The 16,737-nt window shown below is 43.1% G+C and overlaps 1 protein-coding gene across 4 annotated transcripts in view; it reads left to right on the forward strand.

Annotated features, from left to right (window-relative positions):
* NCOA2 (nuclear receptor coactivator 2) overlaps nucleotides 1-16,216 on the forward strand; it is a 290,336-nt gene extending 274,120 nt beyond the window's left edge. For 3 of the 4 annotated variants that reach the window (XM_056127915.1, XM_056128128.1, XM_056127994.1), the window contains 6 exons: nucleotides 184-261; nucleotides 1,679-1,913; nucleotides 4,380-4,557; nucleotides 5,226-5,424; nucleotides 8,500-8,589; nucleotides 12,228-16,216. In XM_056127915.1, the coding sequence (XP_055983890.1) occupies nucleotides 184-261; nucleotides 1,679-1,913; nucleotides 4,380-4,557; nucleotides 5,226-5,424; nucleotides 8,500-8,589; nucleotides 12,228-12,239 (792 nt within the window). In that variant the 3' untranslated portion in view covers nucleotides 12,240-16,216. The remainder of the gene's footprint in view (nucleotides 1-183; nucleotides 262-1,678; nucleotides 1,914-4,379; nucleotides 4,558-5,225; nucleotides 5,425-8,499; nucleotides 8,590-12,227) is intronic. The other variant, XM_056128060.1, reaches the window with a different exon arrangement.
* Nucleotides 16,217-16,737: the final 521 nt, after the last annotated feature.

The following is a 16,737-nucleotide window of genomic DNA, read 5'->3' on the forward strand; positions in this document are numbered from 1 at the left end:
TCAGCTAGAAGCAATATGAAGCTCACTAACAGGCAACTTGAGAAGGGAATTAAGCTACAAATGGTGGTGTCAGTATCCAGTGGCATGCAAATATTAGTTTGGAGGGGCAGCTTCTCAGAGAAGGTAATTTGAAATAAAATGTGTTCCTTTCCAATGTACTAATTCTCGTGTGTATGCATTTAGAATCGCCAGCCAATTATGAACCAGATCAGCAACGTTTCCAATGTGAACCTGACTCTGAGGGCCGGCGTCCCGACACAGGTAAGAAACAGAATGGCCCCCAGCCCGCATCTCCACTTACCCTGTCCTGCCTTTCGGCGCGATGACCTGTGTAAGGTAACTTAGGAGTCTGTAAGATCCACACCAGCGCCGTGGTGCCATCAAGTCATTCGTTCACCTCATGAGCCGATTGCTTTTGGAGTTCCTTTCTAAACACAGCCACTGCCAAATACAGTCAATTCTCAGTATTCACTTTGGTTGTGTTTTATAGTTTTGCCACAAGCCACTGAATCAGCCAATATTGAACCCTCGCTCCTTGGAGAAATACAGGGTTAGGTTCCTGTGAGCCCCTGGCCTCGACCTTCCTGTCCATTTATCAAGCCATGATTCTGTACTGTGTGGTTCTCGTGACTCCCAGTTTGCTGTACACTGGGGATTCATGGATGTTAAGTGCGGCAGCCGTTTAACTCGTGCCTGAGTGAAGCCCACCTGACAGCGCATGCCTTTTCTCCAGAAGGTGCCTCGCAGCACCTCGCTGGCACTCTTGATGACACTCACTCGACACTGCTCTCAGCAGCCATTTACACCCGAAGAAGCAGCACAGCATAAGCCTCATGGATTTGAATGTATCACAGAGGACCCTTGTTTACCATGTGGGAGCTGGAACAAGAAGGCAGGGAGTCATTTTATTTCACCCTCAGGTGGACAAGTACGCATGAGGCACCTCAAGTTTTTCACCCCTCTGCAGTGTCCTTACATAACAGCAACACTGTGAATACTAGTTTGGGGCACTACAAATTCACAATTTGTAGCAAGTAGACGGGTTTACAAATGCAGAATCCAGGAAGAAAGAGACTCGACTTTGCATATGCAGCCTGTAACAGCCTAGATAGCTAACTTTATATACTATAAAACATGTATACTTCTTTGGGAAGGCAGACACTGTGGGCCTTCCTACCTCATATCCCTCCTTCCTCCCACCCCCGCCTTTCTGATTTTTCCTCCCAGTGCGCGCCTGTCACCCTTGTCTCTCCATTCCACCCCCGGCACCCTCCCTTTCTCCTCCCTCTGTTCACCTTCTCCCGAAGTGCTTCAGGCCACCTTTGGGTAGAGGGATTTGGTTTTCCTTTGGACATTAGTGTCCCTTTGATGACACTGACCTGTCGTCCTCAGGATCTTCTCACGGAGGGACTGGTGGGACACAAGGTTCCTTTAGTTACATGGCTCTCAACCTTTCACACCTGTGGCCTGCAGGGGTCTGCAGACGGGCTCGCATTCTCAGCCACCCGGTTTCAACTTCAACTCTGGATTACTTTTTCCCGTGTAATTGTATTTTTCGGGTCATTTTGCATGGGACAGGCTCTGGTGATGCTGCTTCTGATATGCCATTTATTTTTCATCCTGCCCCTACCCCCAATGTTTTCCTCTGGGTAATTGTCCTCCCCCACCCCCATTTCAGGCACCTATTAATGCACAGATGCTGGCCCAGAGGCAGAGGGAAATCCTGAACCAGCATCTTCGGCAGAGACAAATGCATCAGCAACAGCAAGTTCAGCAACGAACTTTGATGATGAGAGGACAAGGGCTGAACATGACCTCAAGCATGGTGGCTCCTAGTGGCATAGCAGCAACTCTGAGCAACCCCCGGATCCCCCAGGCAAATGCACAGCAGTTCCCATTTCCACCAAACTACGGTACTGGGCTCACATCCCCACCACCTCTCACCAGCCCTTTCTCCCCAGTGTCCCCCAGTCCTGGGTCACAGCTCCTGTCTCACAGCTCTTTGCATGGCTCCCAGATGAATCTGGCTAACCAGGGAATGATAGGAAACCTGGGAGGACAGTGGGGGCCCAGCAGGAGTCCCCAGGTCCAGCACAGTACCTTCCAGTCTCTGAGCTCAGGTACCGCCTTTTCTCTGAGTGCAGGTCTTTACGAATGGCCGAAGGATGCGTGCATGTGTGTCTGAGAGTGTATGCACGTATGTGTTGTTGATGTCTCGATTGCAGGTGCCTGTGTATATATTTATATTTCAGTATCTCGGGAGTCTGACTTAAACAAATCAATAGAGATATGCAGGACGGTCAAAGACACACAGAAATATTATGAGGGGCCACGGAGTGATAGCACAGCAGGTAGCAGGTTGGGCATTTGCTTTGCACACGGCCAACCCAGCATCAGTTCAGTTCCCAGCATCCCAGATGGTCCAACCGAGCACCACCAGGTGTAATTTCTGAGAGCAGAGCCGGGAGTAACCCCTGAGCATCACCAGGTGTGCCTCGCCCAAAACACAGTAATAGTGAAGAAATAAATATTATGGATATTCTACTATTTAAAAATTTTGAAATTATACCTATTTTTTAATGAACAATTCTTGAAACATGCCTATAGAGGCATCATTGAGATAGCAGAGCAGGGAAAGCACTTGCTTTGCGTGCAGCTGACCCTGCCCAGTGCCCGGCTCTGCGTATGGTTTCCTGAGCACTGCCAGGGGAATCCCTGAGCACTGCCCAAAAAAGAAAGAAATCCCAGTGGAAGGCCTCTCAGTTTTTCCTCCATATTGATTTGTTGTTCAATGTCAGTCTTAAGAGACAAATTTGTAAAGTCATAAACAATACTTGTGTGCATGTTGTGTTCAATTAATGGTTGAATTAATGATAAAAGTGCTTATGTTATTAATATTAATATTCAAAATTATATTCAGAATTACTTCCCCTGTCTTTTGCCAGTCACCTATAAGTAACTTTGTCAGGTCTTTCTGATGCTTGAATCCATGTCTCATTTCTTAAAGCGATACTGTTGAGCCATTTTTCTGTGTGATGCTAAACTTTTAAGTATTAGATTTGCATGACTTACACTTCTAGGCAAATAGGTGTGTAATTTAATGCCAAAGTTGAGACATGGTATGAAGTTCCTTCTTAGTTTCCAACGTCTTTCCTCCGTTTTCCTTTTCTTTCCTGTGGATCAAGCCCAGAACCTAGGGCCTGCTAGGAATAGATTTGGTTGCAGACTCACACCCCACCACCTTTATTTCTTTTTAATTATCTGGAAATAGTGACTAACAGCCCTCTCCCATTCTTTTAATGTATATGTGATTTGTTTATAAACTGAGAAAGAAACTTACATTGAATATTATTTTTATCATTCTTGCAAATTTTGGCAAGCATTAAAGTTCCACGGAGTTCCTTGTAAAGACTAGACAAGCTAATGAATACATTTACTTTTTTTTTTTTTTTTTTTTTTTTTATTTATTTATTGAATCACTGTGGGAAAGGTTACAAAGCTTTCAGGTTTATGTCTCAGTCATGCAAATATCAAACACATTTCCCTTTACCAATACTTATTTTTTACCATGAAGAACCCCAATAAAACCCCACCCCCCACCCCTCCCCGTCCCTGTGAAGCAGATGAATTCTAGTTAACACTCTATCTGCTTTGATTAGATTCATTGTTTCAATAAAAGATTCACCACTATTATTTAGAGTTTACCCCCCCCCCCCCAAATCAGACATGCTGAAAAAGCATTGTGAAGTGATTTGCTTTCTACGGCTGAGTTCAAGAATTAAATGTTGGGTTTGGATTTCTGCTCTTTTACCTATTGACCCTGGAAGTATTTCTACTGAAAGTCAGATAGTTAAGAAATTGGTTTCTGTGTTATACATTTACTTTTTTAAAGACTCATTAATCTTATCTAGAATGAGTGAATTCAATGAAAATTTTTCCAAATGAGTTGGCTTTTGATATGTAGTTGAACTTAATCTAATTAAAATTTTAATCATTTGTAGTGATTCATAAAAATTTAGATGACTGAAGTCAAAAAGAAATACGCACATTTGACCCATCCTTGATCTGGAACTGGGTGAAGGAAGGACTGGCTTTTTTTTTTTCTCTCTCTCCCTTAGCCATGATGGTAATTCTGATTCCTCAACGTTCCTCTTCTAGAGAGAATCAAAGAATGGGAGCTTTTTTTCCTTTTTTCCTTTGTGCATTTCATTCTAATTTGGAATCTTTTTTAAATGTATGTAACTGACCAACACATGAATGGGTATTTGAAAGTATGTGTATTTCTGTGCGTGTTTACTTTGGATGTTGTCTGTTTTACCGCCTCCTTCTCCCGTCTCAACAACCAAACTAACAGTTTCCTGTGGATATTGTTCTTTAAGGAATAAGTCAGCAGCCTGACCCAGGCTTTACTGGGGCCACAACACCCCAGAGTCCTCTGATGTCACCCAGAATGGCGCATACGCAGAGCCCGCTGATGCAGCAGACTCAGGCCAACCCCGCCTACCAGGCCTCCTCTGACATGAACGGATGGGCACAGGGGAACATGGGAGGAAACGGGTATGTGCTCTTCTGTCTCCGTGTCATCCGCGTCCAGGAATTCTTCCTATGCGCTGCGTGTCTCTTACCTTTATCCTTCTTAAATGCCATCTCCACTGAGGACTGGAGCAGTAGTAAGTGGATAGAACATTTCCCCTGCAGCCAGCCTGGGTTTAATCCCTGGTACCCCATATGGTCACCAGAGCCGGCCAAGAGTGGTCCCTGAGCACAGAGCTAGGAGTAAGTCCCGAACACTTCCAAGTGTGGCCAAAAAAAAAAAAAATCAAGTAAGTAAGTCAGATGTTAATGAAATTTACATAGTAACTACCTTTTTCTTGGGAGCAAAAGGAACTCTTCCAAGAAGATGTACCACCCGCTCCACCAATATACTAGAAACTACTGTGGATCGATGGTCAGTGACCTCAGAGCCACCCTTTATCCAAACCTGCTACATAAGCAAACAAAAAAAAAGCTCATCCCGTGCAGACATGGAAGGCAGGTAGACTTGCAGACTCGGGGAAGTTAGGAAGAGGAGGTCGTGCTTCCCCATTTGGGGTTGAGCGGCTACTTCTGGCCCCGTCTCCTGGCCTCTGGCCGTTGGTGCTGGGCTCTTTCAACCTAGATTTATGTGCTGACTGCCCGGGGCTTGTCTAAAGCTCTAACCAGCATGTCCTTTTCTTGGATTTTAGCATGTTTTCACAACAGTCCCCACCACACTTCGGGCAGCAAGCAAACACCAGCATGTACAATAACAATATGAACATCAACGTCTCCATGGCGACCAACACAGGTGGGATGAGCAACATGAACCAGATGACCGGACAGATCAGCATGACCTCAGTGACCTCCGTGCCTACGTCGGGGCTATCCTCTATGGGTCCCGAGCAGGTAAAGCTCCCATTGGCATCTTGTGGCTTAAATGTCGAGCACTGGGGCCAGAGAGATCAGACAGGGGGTAAGGTGCTTGCCTTGCACTCAGCCGTGCCCCGTTTGATCCCCAGTACCTGATCGCATCCACTGAGCACAGCCATGTGTGACCTCAAAGCCAAACACACACACACACACACACACACACACACACACACACGGAACATTTTCATGAACTGGTGTCGTTGGGCCACACTCATCTCTGTCATTTCGATTTTGCTGTCTGTGCTGCTTCAAGCAGGCACGGCCCACTGTCTTCTCATTAGAGCGTTTTGTCTATTTTTGTGTCAGATGTAGCTTTTCAAGCATTTAACATCTTCCGTCAACTCCCACGTTTATTTTGAACCGTGTTTTTTTCACCTTACTTTCACCTGTGATAGAACAATTAACAGAAATACTTGTTAATGACGAAGTAAACATGGAAGAGTTCCTGACTGTTCAAGGACTTTTAAAAATATTTCACTTCACTCTCATTTACGTTTTTCTTTATGTAAAGAATTGAGCAATATCTAAAAAGTCTCCAAAAATGCAATGGTAAATGCTTTATTGTTTAGTTTTGAGTTTGTAGTTTAGAAACTGATTTTTTTTTCTAAATGTAAAGCCAAGATGAAATGCAGAAGCCAAACTATCTGCTCTGAAGTTCACTTTAAATGATACTTCACACTTACAAAGACTCACTCATTCCAAAACAGTTATTTTCATTCAGGGGATTTGGATGCCGTAGTTGTTTTTTGGAGAGCGAGGGGGATTTCCTGTTACATAGTTTTCAATTATCCTGTTCTGTATTGAATGCCATTAAAATAATTCTACCATTCCCAAATACATTCCCAAATACATGCTTCATTTGGTGACAAAGAGATGTAAAGCATTTGACATCTCTGGAATAAGCCTAGTAGTCATGGCAGAGTCTCTGTTTAACTGATCCTGAACTAAAAATACTAGCATAATAATTTTTTTAAATATGTTTCCATGAGATAGATCAAACCCAGGCCCTTCCACAGGGGAGATTTGCACTTCTCTACCGCTGGGCGGTATCAGCACGCATTTTCACTTTTTGTTTGTTTTGCTTTGGGGCCTCAGCCAGTGGTGCTTAGGGGCTACTCCTATGTCTGTGCTCAGAGGATGCTGCCGTGTTAGGGATCAGACCCAGGCCTCCTGCATGTGAAGTATACACTTAGCCTGTTTCTGTCTTCTCTGCTCCCAGAAGGTAATATGTTTAAAGGACACAGAATGCTTGGCATGCTACAAAATATAGATGGGCTGGAATCCTGAATCTCATTTCAGGTGTGGAGGTAGTATTCTGCAAAGTTTAAATGATTCACCCATTTGGCTGAATAATAATTCAGTTCTAATAATAATATTAAGTTCTAATAATTCAGTTAGATCATAATTTTGATCTCAATAAAGTTTAAACATTTGACTATAAATAAAATACCTCTCGTGTGGGATATACAGAAACATGGTAATAGACCAAGTGCCCAAAGTCATCAGAAGTGGAGATTTTGTCTGCAAAATGGAGCTTACAGGGGCTGGAGAGAGAGTAGAGCGGCTAAGGTGCTTGCTCTGCACGAGACTGACCTGAGTTCGATCCCAATCATCTCACTGCTGAGTGCAGAGCCAAGAATAACCCCTGAGCATCACCAGGTGTGGCCCAAAAGTAAAAAAAGAAAAACATAAAAACCAGCCTTCAAGAGAGGGCTGTTGCTGGGGCAGTTGGAGGGTGTTGGGGGAAGCGGGAGTCTAGTGTTGGGTGTGATGTTGGAATCGTGTATGCAGAGTGTAATGAACAGCATCGTGGGTCCTGGGACCGCAACAAAAATGGTAAAAAGAAGCAAAATAAATAAGTCTGATTGGGTCTGTTTAATCCTGAATATTTTTTATACCATGGTGTGCATCAAAATTTCCAAAATTTTTGGGGCTGGAGAGATAGCACAGCAGGTAGGGCGTTTGCCTTGCACGCGGCCGACCCGGGTTCGATTCCCAGCATCCCATATGGTCCCCTGAGCACCGCCAGGAGTAACTCCTGAGTGCAGAGCCAGGAGTAACCCCTGTGCATTTGCCGGGTGTGACCCAAAAAGCAAAAAGCAAAAAAAAATCCAAAATTGTACAGTACCCAATGTTTTGTTTTTAAAAAGGAAATTTTTTCCAAACAGGAGTGTTAGGTGAGAAATCTCAAGTCCTTTTCAATCTAAAGTCCTTTTAAAGGTGAGAAATCTAAAATCCTTTTCAACTTACCAAAGAGCCATGTGTATGTACATGTACAATTTGTATTTCTATTATTGAATCAACTGATGAATGCTAATGACTCACAGGTAAATTAAATAGACAAAAATTTTTAAACGACAGACATCTTTTTCAGGGGAAAAAATGTATTTTCTTCCTGCTGAATTTTCAAGCAAAAATTCTGTGCTTGAAACAATTGTAGTGGATCCCAGTTTGGTTGTAGTGGATCCCAGTTTGCTTTCAGGTGCACAAAGGACCATTGGGATAATCTGAACCAGTGTTCCACTATTATTTTTTGACCATGCCCTCTCCCCCCCCACCCATCCAGCCCCACCATTTGCTTATACAACTTTTGCTCATGACTCGTTGGAATATTCTGGGGGACTGTTGGAATATTCTGGGGCTGCCAGTTGAGAAACACTGGTCTAGATTAGCGTGTGTCCTAGTCAGCTTACCTAGAAATAAATGGCTATTGTTTCGTGCATCCATATAGCAGTGCTCGGAGGACCATGTGGGGTGAGGAAGTGAACAGTCCTCCCCTTTGGCAAAGTAGGAACTCCAACTCTCCAAATCGCCTCCCAGTCCCTAAGTTAGTACAGTCTTGGCAATCCATATTGCTCTAAAACTTTTAACTTAGAAACTAAAATTGGCAGGTTAAATTTAAGGGTGATGAATTTTTGTAGCCATTTCTACCTTGCCTTCTTTCCCCTCCTGCCTCCCAAAAACGAAGAAAGGAAAGCTTAATGGTTGGTTGTTTCCCAGTTCACTGTGCACATGCCGCTCACTACAGCTGCTGTTCTGTCGTGCTCGTAGGTGAATGACCCTGCCCTGAGGGGAGGCAACCTTTTCCCCAACCAGCTGCCTGGAATGGATATGATTAAGCAGGAGGGAGATGCATCACGGGTAAGAAATACAGAAAGTGAAAATGAGCGTTTTTATAGCCTAGAATGGGTAGACACATTGCAATCTCATAGACGGAAGACTGCTTAAATGCTCGCGATTTTTAAAAATACCCTCTCATTTTACGTGACAGAGTGGTTTTGGATGAATGATCCTTTCTTTAAACTCATTTTAACAAAGCTTTTGGCACATGTGAGTTAAGAACACTGATTTTTTTTTGCCCTGAAATGATGTTAGAGTACAGCAAACAGGAAAGTAGCAGTGAATTTGTCATGTTAAGGCAAACTTTGATTTATTTTTGCTTTTTATGAACCATCATATTAGATTCTTCAGGAGGAAGGAGAGGAACTACAATTGCTCCCTCTCCTTTTATTAAGTCTATATTTTTCCCTCGGTGTTTTTCAAGATTTTTTCTTTTGCCTAGAAAATGTTTGTTTATTTCCTTAGACAATAAGTAAGACAATAAGCAAATAATAAGACAGTATTGTTCCAAAAGGACAGCTATTATGATGTCCAACCAAGCTTAGAAACAGTAGAATAATTAGTGCTTGGCATGGGCTGACCCGTGTGCCCAGCAGAACTTTCCCAGAGAGCTTTTGTGAGCAGGTCAGCGTGTAGGTAATCAATTGGCCTGCAGAGACCTCTCTAGGGTAGTGATCGAAGTCTTGGCAGAAGTGAACCCTGTTAAGAAAGTCCCCTTGTTTTGTCTTCTTCCAACACCATATCTTGGAGTTCCAACCATGTTGCAGCAATTTGCAATACCCCTCTGCCTACTTTTAACACTCAGTTCTTGTCCAGTGTGATCGTTCCCAGCTATAGTTGTTTAGAGAAGAGCCCAGTATGACAATAATTCCAATCCCTTTAAACTTCCATTCGAGGCACATGGAGTATAAACACATAGTCCATCTGAAACGCACTCCATTGGTGTCTGACTCACTACAGCAGTGTTGACCGTTCCAGTGGCCTGTGTGTCTGGGCACACGCAGTGACAGCTGTGAGCCTCCCACCCTACTCACGAGCCTGTGGGTCTTTAAACAAGGACATCCACACACAGGAAAGTCACATTAGGCCACTAACATTGGGGGGGGGGGGGGACTTACAGAAAAAGGGGGAGGGATGCAGCACCTCAGAGAGGCGGGAAACCCTAGACTGAGCCAGTTCATCCCCAGAGCTAGTACTGGCCCCCGTGGAAAGGGGAAGGGGGGTCGGGTGGGTGGACAGGCCCGAGGCCTTCCTTTCTGCGTGCCCATGCGAAGCACCCACTAAACCCCAAATGGACCATTAGCACGAGACTCACAGAAGCACCATCGGAGCCTCGGGGTGTTTGCCGTCTGGGTGGCCCTTTGGGAGTCGACAGTGGCTATGGCCGTGCCCACTTCTCACTTGTTTAGGCTCTCCAGTCCCCCTTATGAATCTGTTTATCCTTGCACACCTTCACGCCAGAGAACAGGCTGTCACAAACCCCAGTGGCCTGCTTCGGGGGCTGTGAGCACTGTCCCTTCTAAGCCGGGAGGACAGAGGGCTTTGCCTTTGTCACAGCCACATGCAGGGGGCAGCCCATCTTACCGCCGCTGAGCTCATCAGCCAGGACTTTCTCCCGAGTGTTTATCGGCGACCCTATTCTGCTCACCGAACTGTGACCTTTCATTAGTTTAAGTAGGACTTCCTTTATCTGGAAATGGAGATTAACATCGTACCTTGCTTTTAAACAGAGCTAGTAAATATAAATACAGTAGCAAATTTGCCGGAAGACTGGACAAGGGCAGGTTAAAATTTTTTTCCATTTCCAAGGGTATATTACAGAATTCTTTTTCATTTTACATCTTCTGAAATATTAGAATGGACATCACTGCTCAGTCACGTGACTGTCGCACAAAGTAGAGTTCTACTTGTATTTACTAACATTATAATATTGAAAAAACTGATCACTGATTACAGTCAGCATGTTTTTTGTTTGTTTTGGAGCAATACCTGGCCGTGCTCCGGGCTTCCTCCCAGCTGTGCTCAGGGATCACTCCTGGTGTTGCTCAGGGGGCCATCTGGGGTGCCAGGAATCAAATCTGGGTCAGCTATATGCAAGGCAAGTGCCTTAACCGCTGTACTGTTTCTCCGGTCGAGCTCAGACCAGCTCTGAGCTGATGAGATTGTTGTCTTTGACTGATAACATACTATCTTCTGGAAACATGTTGAACACTTTATAAACACCTTTTATGTTCGCAGCAGGACTGAGAAACATTAAACTCAGGCAGGTGAGACATCTCCCCCGCTCCTAACGTGACACGGCCCGGTGGCCAAGTCAGACAGGGTCATTCCATGGTCGACTTTGACCAGACTGAGTCCCACAGCTTAGGATCCACTGGGTCGCCCCCATAACGTAATTCCATTGCCCTCCCTTGCAAACTGAGTGACAGACAGTAGGAATAGATAGATTTTTCAGACCTTTATAGCCAAGTTACATCAAATGTTTTTCTCTCAGAGGAAATTTAATCACATTCTCCTAAGCTAATTTTTGTGGAGGCCTACCCCCCGTGGTGTTCAGGATTTATGTATGCCTGGCTCTGGGCTCGGGGATCACTCCTGACAGTGCTCAAGGACGATCCTAGAGTTGGAAGGAATCCTACGGGCCAACCATGGGTGAGGCAAGTGCCCTACCCACTGCGCTGCTGCTCCAGCCTTGTTAATATTTGTAAATGAATAAACATGTTGGGGAGGGGAAGGGATCATCCCCAAAAAAGCCAAAGAAAAGAATCAACATATCATACCTGCACAGCGAAAGATACCCAAACGCCTCCACCACTTACCCACTGTGGCCTCAGCGTCCACTCGTCCAGGTGGCGATGCAGAGCAGCCAGGAAGACGAAAACCCTGCACACCCACCCTGTGTCTCTTGGCTTGCTGCCGCCAGGGCAGATACCCCCAGAGTGTCTCAGGGAGACTATAGAAGAACGTCTGGTGAGAGTATCTAGTCTAAAGTGATGCTCAGTGATATTGAGGAAGGATTCAGAAAGTGATGTCCACTTCCATTTTAGGGGCTGTCAGAGAGCCAGGGCAGGTCAGCAGCTGGGTAGTTCAGTGGTGTCTGTTGGGCAGGTGGAAGGATTGAATGGGGCAGTGGAGTCCTTTGGGAGACACACCGGGAACCGTTCCATCTTGTCCTTCACGGCAGTGCCTTGACCCTGCTGGCCTAGGAATCAATGCTGATCCCTTGGGACCGGTGCTGTCTGCTTGTGTTCATCCAAACCAGGCACCACTCATCCCAAAAACAGCCCTGGTGGCCAGGCCTTATTTCAGACAGCCACATATTTGGATGTTTTAGTTGTGGGTTGGGCTGGAGCAAGAGCACAGTGGGTAGGGCGTTTGCCTTGCACACGGCCGACCCAGGTTTGATTGTTCCATCCCTCTCAGAGAGTCTGGCAAGCTACTGAGAGTATCCGCCCGCATGGCAGAGCCTGGCAAGCTCCCAGTGGCGTATTCGATATGCCAAAAGCAGTCACAAGTCTCACAATGGAGACGTTACTGCTGCCCGCTCGAGCAAATCAATGAACAATGGGAGGACAATGCTACAGTGCAGTGCTAGTTGTGGGTTCAGCGACAGTTCAGAAACACTCAGAAACCTTATGCAACGCTCTCTTTTCCCGCAGAAGTACTGCTGACGCTGAAGGCGGCTGGTTGCTTCTTACTTAGCTGACTGGGCTCACTTGCTCAAAACACTTACCCGTCTGGAGAGCTGCGTCCATTTGTTTTGACCCAACTGATCTGCCAGCCAGTTCTGCCTGAGCAAGATCCACGGAGGGGCCTGGGCCCTTGGCTCCCAGGCGGAGCCAAGCGGCCGTTCCCGGAGGAGCTGCCTCTCCTCGCCACAGTCTGAAGCTCGCGTCCAGACCGTCTCAGTCTGTTCACTGCATTCACCTTAGTGCAACTTAGATCTCTCCTGCAAAGTAAATGTCGACAGGCAAATTTCATACCCATGTCAGATTGAATGTATTTAAATGTATGTATTTAAGGAAAACAACCATGCTCTTGTTCTGTTCCTGTTTGGTTCCAGACACTGGTTTCTTGCTTTGTTTTTTTTTTTTTTTTCCCCTGGCTACTCAGTCTAGCGCAAACAATTAAGAATTTCATCTGGGGGAAAGAAAAGAGGGATTTTATTATTATTAATTATTATTATTTAAAGGCAAAAGCTAAAGGTCTTTCCAGCTGACGCCTGCATCTGGGATGGAAGCAAGGCCGACACCATGGACAATGCAGTTCGAAGACCAGGAAAGTCACGCGTGTATCTCGTGTATCTCATGTATCTCGTAGGAAGCTCAAAACATTGGGAAGAATTTACAGTCACTGCGAAGGCGAAGTAGCCTGTGAGAGGGCTACTAATGTTGACAAGTACTTTGTTCCCTTTTTATTCTCTGTTAAAACCAAACTAGTTGGCCCAGTTGTGAATCAAGAAGAAATGGTTTTTTGTTTCCAAGTGATGCTCTTGTTTCCAAGTGATGCTCTTTCCATTGTTCAGACAGCTTTGGACCCCATCTCTTCCCGTCTAACCCTGACACTCCCCGCCGCCGCCTCTCTCCTCCCCACTTCTTCCCGACTTCATTCATTTGTTACAAAATAATGTAAGCAAGAGAAACCAGGTAAACCCTTGATTTCCTTATGTGCTTTGCCAGCCACTTAACACTCGCTATTAAATTTCAGAAAAAAATTTTAAAAAGTGCATTTACTGGCAAGGAGAGGAGAAAGTTAGGACTTGCTACTAATCCAACTAAGGAAGCCTGCTTTGGAAGCATGTTCATTGTGCCCCCCCCCCCAGCCCCCCAGCAACACTGGCCCACAAAATGGGAGAAAATAATACTGCATTTCAAATTGACCGCAGATATCACGACAGATTTAACTCTGCCATGTGTTTTTATTTTGTTTTTTAGCAGTGCTGACTAAGCCGACGTTTTGTAAGGTACATAAACTCCAATTTCTATGTAAACAAGCAATAATTTAAGTTGAGAACTTAAGTGTTTTAATTGTATAATTTTTGTGAGGTATACATATTGTGGAATTGACTCAAAAATGAGGTACTTCAGTATTAAATTAGATATATTCATAGCAATGTCTCCTAAAGGTGTTTTGTAAAGCATATCAAGGCCTTGATTAGACCTAATTTGTAGACTTAAGACTTTTTATTTTCTAAACCTTGTGATTCTGCTCATAAATCATTTATGTAATCTATATGATATGCAGCCACTGTAGGAACCAATTCTTGATTTTTATATGTTTATATTCTTTCTTAACGAACCTTAGAAAGACTACATGTTACTAAGCAGGCCACTTTTAGGGTTGTTTTTCTTGCCCACTCTGGTAGGGGATAATCTTTTATGATTATTGGCATCAGTTTCGGACAACAGCAATACCAAGAAACTGAATGCCTTTTTTGAACTATTTCTCTCCCACCCCAAACACGTACTTTCTTACCTAAATTTCAGAATGATGTCCTTTTGATGTCTAAAACGCAAAGCATTTTCTATCTCATCAGCCAGGCCTTTTAGGAACAGAGAGGTTTTCCCTTGAAATCTGGTTGTGTATTTGTGGCAGGGTAAAGATAAGTGTAAAAACAACCCCTATTTATATTTATATCTCTCTCTATATGTACAGATGATGGAAGTATAGGAAGAGATATAGCCCAAAGATCAGTGGTAAGTAGACAGTCTCGTAGTGCTGCTCCACACTAAAGAAACGTTCGGGAAATTTGCATTTCGGTACTTCTTCCACTTGAGAGGGCTCATACTACAGGGAGGTGGCCGAGGAACAGCACCTCTCAGTGGCCACCAGCTCACATGTCCCCCTCAGAAGGCTCTACTTTCTCTCAACCAAAATATTGGGTTGCCCAAATGTGATGGAAAACACGAGCAGATGTTGGCCCAGAACTCCATAGCCTCAGAGTTAGGTGAGGTTTGCGTTACACCGATTTAACGTGACCCTGATAATGTTTCAGCTGATTTTCAGAAACCCGAGCATTCGGATGACTCTTAAGTTCACACAGCACAAGAGAGAAACGAAAATTAGACTGGATTTGTTTTACTGAGTTTTAAATCCCTTTTCACGCTAACACTGCCCCCAAATGCCTGTGTGTGTGTGTGTTTCATTTTGGTTTTTTTTTTTGTTACTGTTTCTGGTTTTTTATCATTTGTCCCACTGCCCACTGTGTTTTAATGTCAGTCCCAACTCAGAAATCTGCAAGCCAGCGACACTGGTTGTTTGGGATTATTCATGATCGTTACTGTTTTGAAGGAAAGGAGGTTATAAATTCTCTTATGGCTCAGATCAGGTAATGGATTTTGCTTTGCATCTAATTAAGAGAAGAAAAGTAAGTGAAGGAAACCTCTGATCATATTGATCACTATAGAAGCAAAAGCCAAATCAATGCCCTTCATGATCAGTATTTCTCATGCTCTACACAGTGAATTTGTTAGGATGAGTACTTGGTTTTTGTTTAATAGAACAAATAATCAGTGTTTTACTTATATTACTAAATGTGAAAAACATAATGTGAAAAGTATACATACATTAACTTGGTTGTAAAACTCATTTACACGTTCATGTAATGTGGTAAGTTTAAAAAGTGAAGTGAGCTGTTTTACTATAATGAATTCGTTTGACTCGAAGATTAAAAATGCCCCGTCCCACGTGTATCTCTTATGGCTTGTAATAATTGAAAGCAATGTTTTTGCAGTTTATATAATGCAGTTTTTAATCTGTGTTTAAAAATGGAGTTCATATGGGCTTAACACATGAAATGGGTGGCACAGATCCACTTGCAGAACCCAAAGATACACAATCAATTTTGAAATGCAACTTAAGCCATTAATTGTTGGTGTGAATTTAAAATTTTCTAGTATTTGTATGGTAGTGTGCTGCCTAAGAGCAAAGCATTCTCTGCACAAAAGAAAATTACTGTAGTGGCTTCAATTTTAATTAGAATTTTCTCCCTGGTGTTTCTTTATAGACTAAAACAAAATCTTTTAAGTTTCTTACTACAGGTAAAAGCTATGTGCAAGAACCTCAAAATGCTAAAATCTAGCATAATGCCTTAGATCTGTTTTTAAGTCTTGTATATTCCTACATAGCTGTCCGATGTATTATATTTGTATAGTGAATTGTGTACAATTTTTGAATAAGTGCATCATCACTTAACCTTTATGTTGTTGAATAGTGATGATGATACATTTCTTCAAACATTTAACTGTCTTTTTTTTTTCCTTTGTCATTTGTGGGTTTTATTTGTACAGTTCCTCATGAAGTTGCATCTGAGATGTGTGTATATGAAAAGATTATACAAGGGTAAAATTAAGCAATATATTAACTATGGTTCTTCAGGAGAAAGCTTACAGTGTTTCAGGTTGTGATTTATTTTCAAAATGGAGTTGACTCTGAACATCACTTTGTTCACCTGCATTGATGTTTGTATTTGTAGTGTGAGCAGTTTATGCAAAGGTAGATATATTCAGAGAAATTTTAAATACATTTATGCAAGTTAATATTGCTTTGCTGATGCTATTTGCTTATTTGATGTTAAATAATGCTATTGTAAATAAAGAATTCTGTTGTTATTGCATCATTTAATAAATTTTAATGCCTTCGGGTTTTACATGGCCTTGGAGATTTTAATGTGTTCCTATTGTATCATCATTTATAACTGCACTTAATACCTGATTTATAATTTATACTTTCCTTCATTTGTTTGGTAGTTGGTATTGTGAAAAACATTGTAAGATTTTATTTTCCCGATGACCCATTTCACAGATTTTAAGTTTGAAGCCAAAAGGTGTATGTGTTTTGTTTGAGATTAACAACTTCGAGGATAAGTCGAAGTCAGCTAAGTATTTTAAATCTCATTATCTCATTATTCACGTCTCATTCCCTTTCTCCAAAACATTTTTGAGAGTAATGGTAACCTCTGACTGGCTTATTGCACTACACTGCACTGTCCTCCCAGTGTTCATCGATTTGCTCGAGCGGATACATCTCACAACAGTAACATCTCACAACAAATTGTGAGACTTGTTGTAAGGTTATTAATCACAAGTTGGAATATCTGTGATGGTTTTAATATATTGATTTGATAATCTTTGACAAACAATGTCAATTGCCTTAAAATCCAAGTTATAC

This window comes from Sorex fumeus, unplaced genomic scaffold, assembly GCF_029834395.1.
Source record: "Sorex fumeus unplaced genomic scaffold, SorFum_2.1 ptg000002l, whole genome shotgun sequence".
Classification (NCBI taxonomy): domain Eukaryota; kingdom Metazoa; phylum Chordata; class Mammalia; order Eulipotyphla; family Soricidae; genus Sorex; species Sorex fumeus.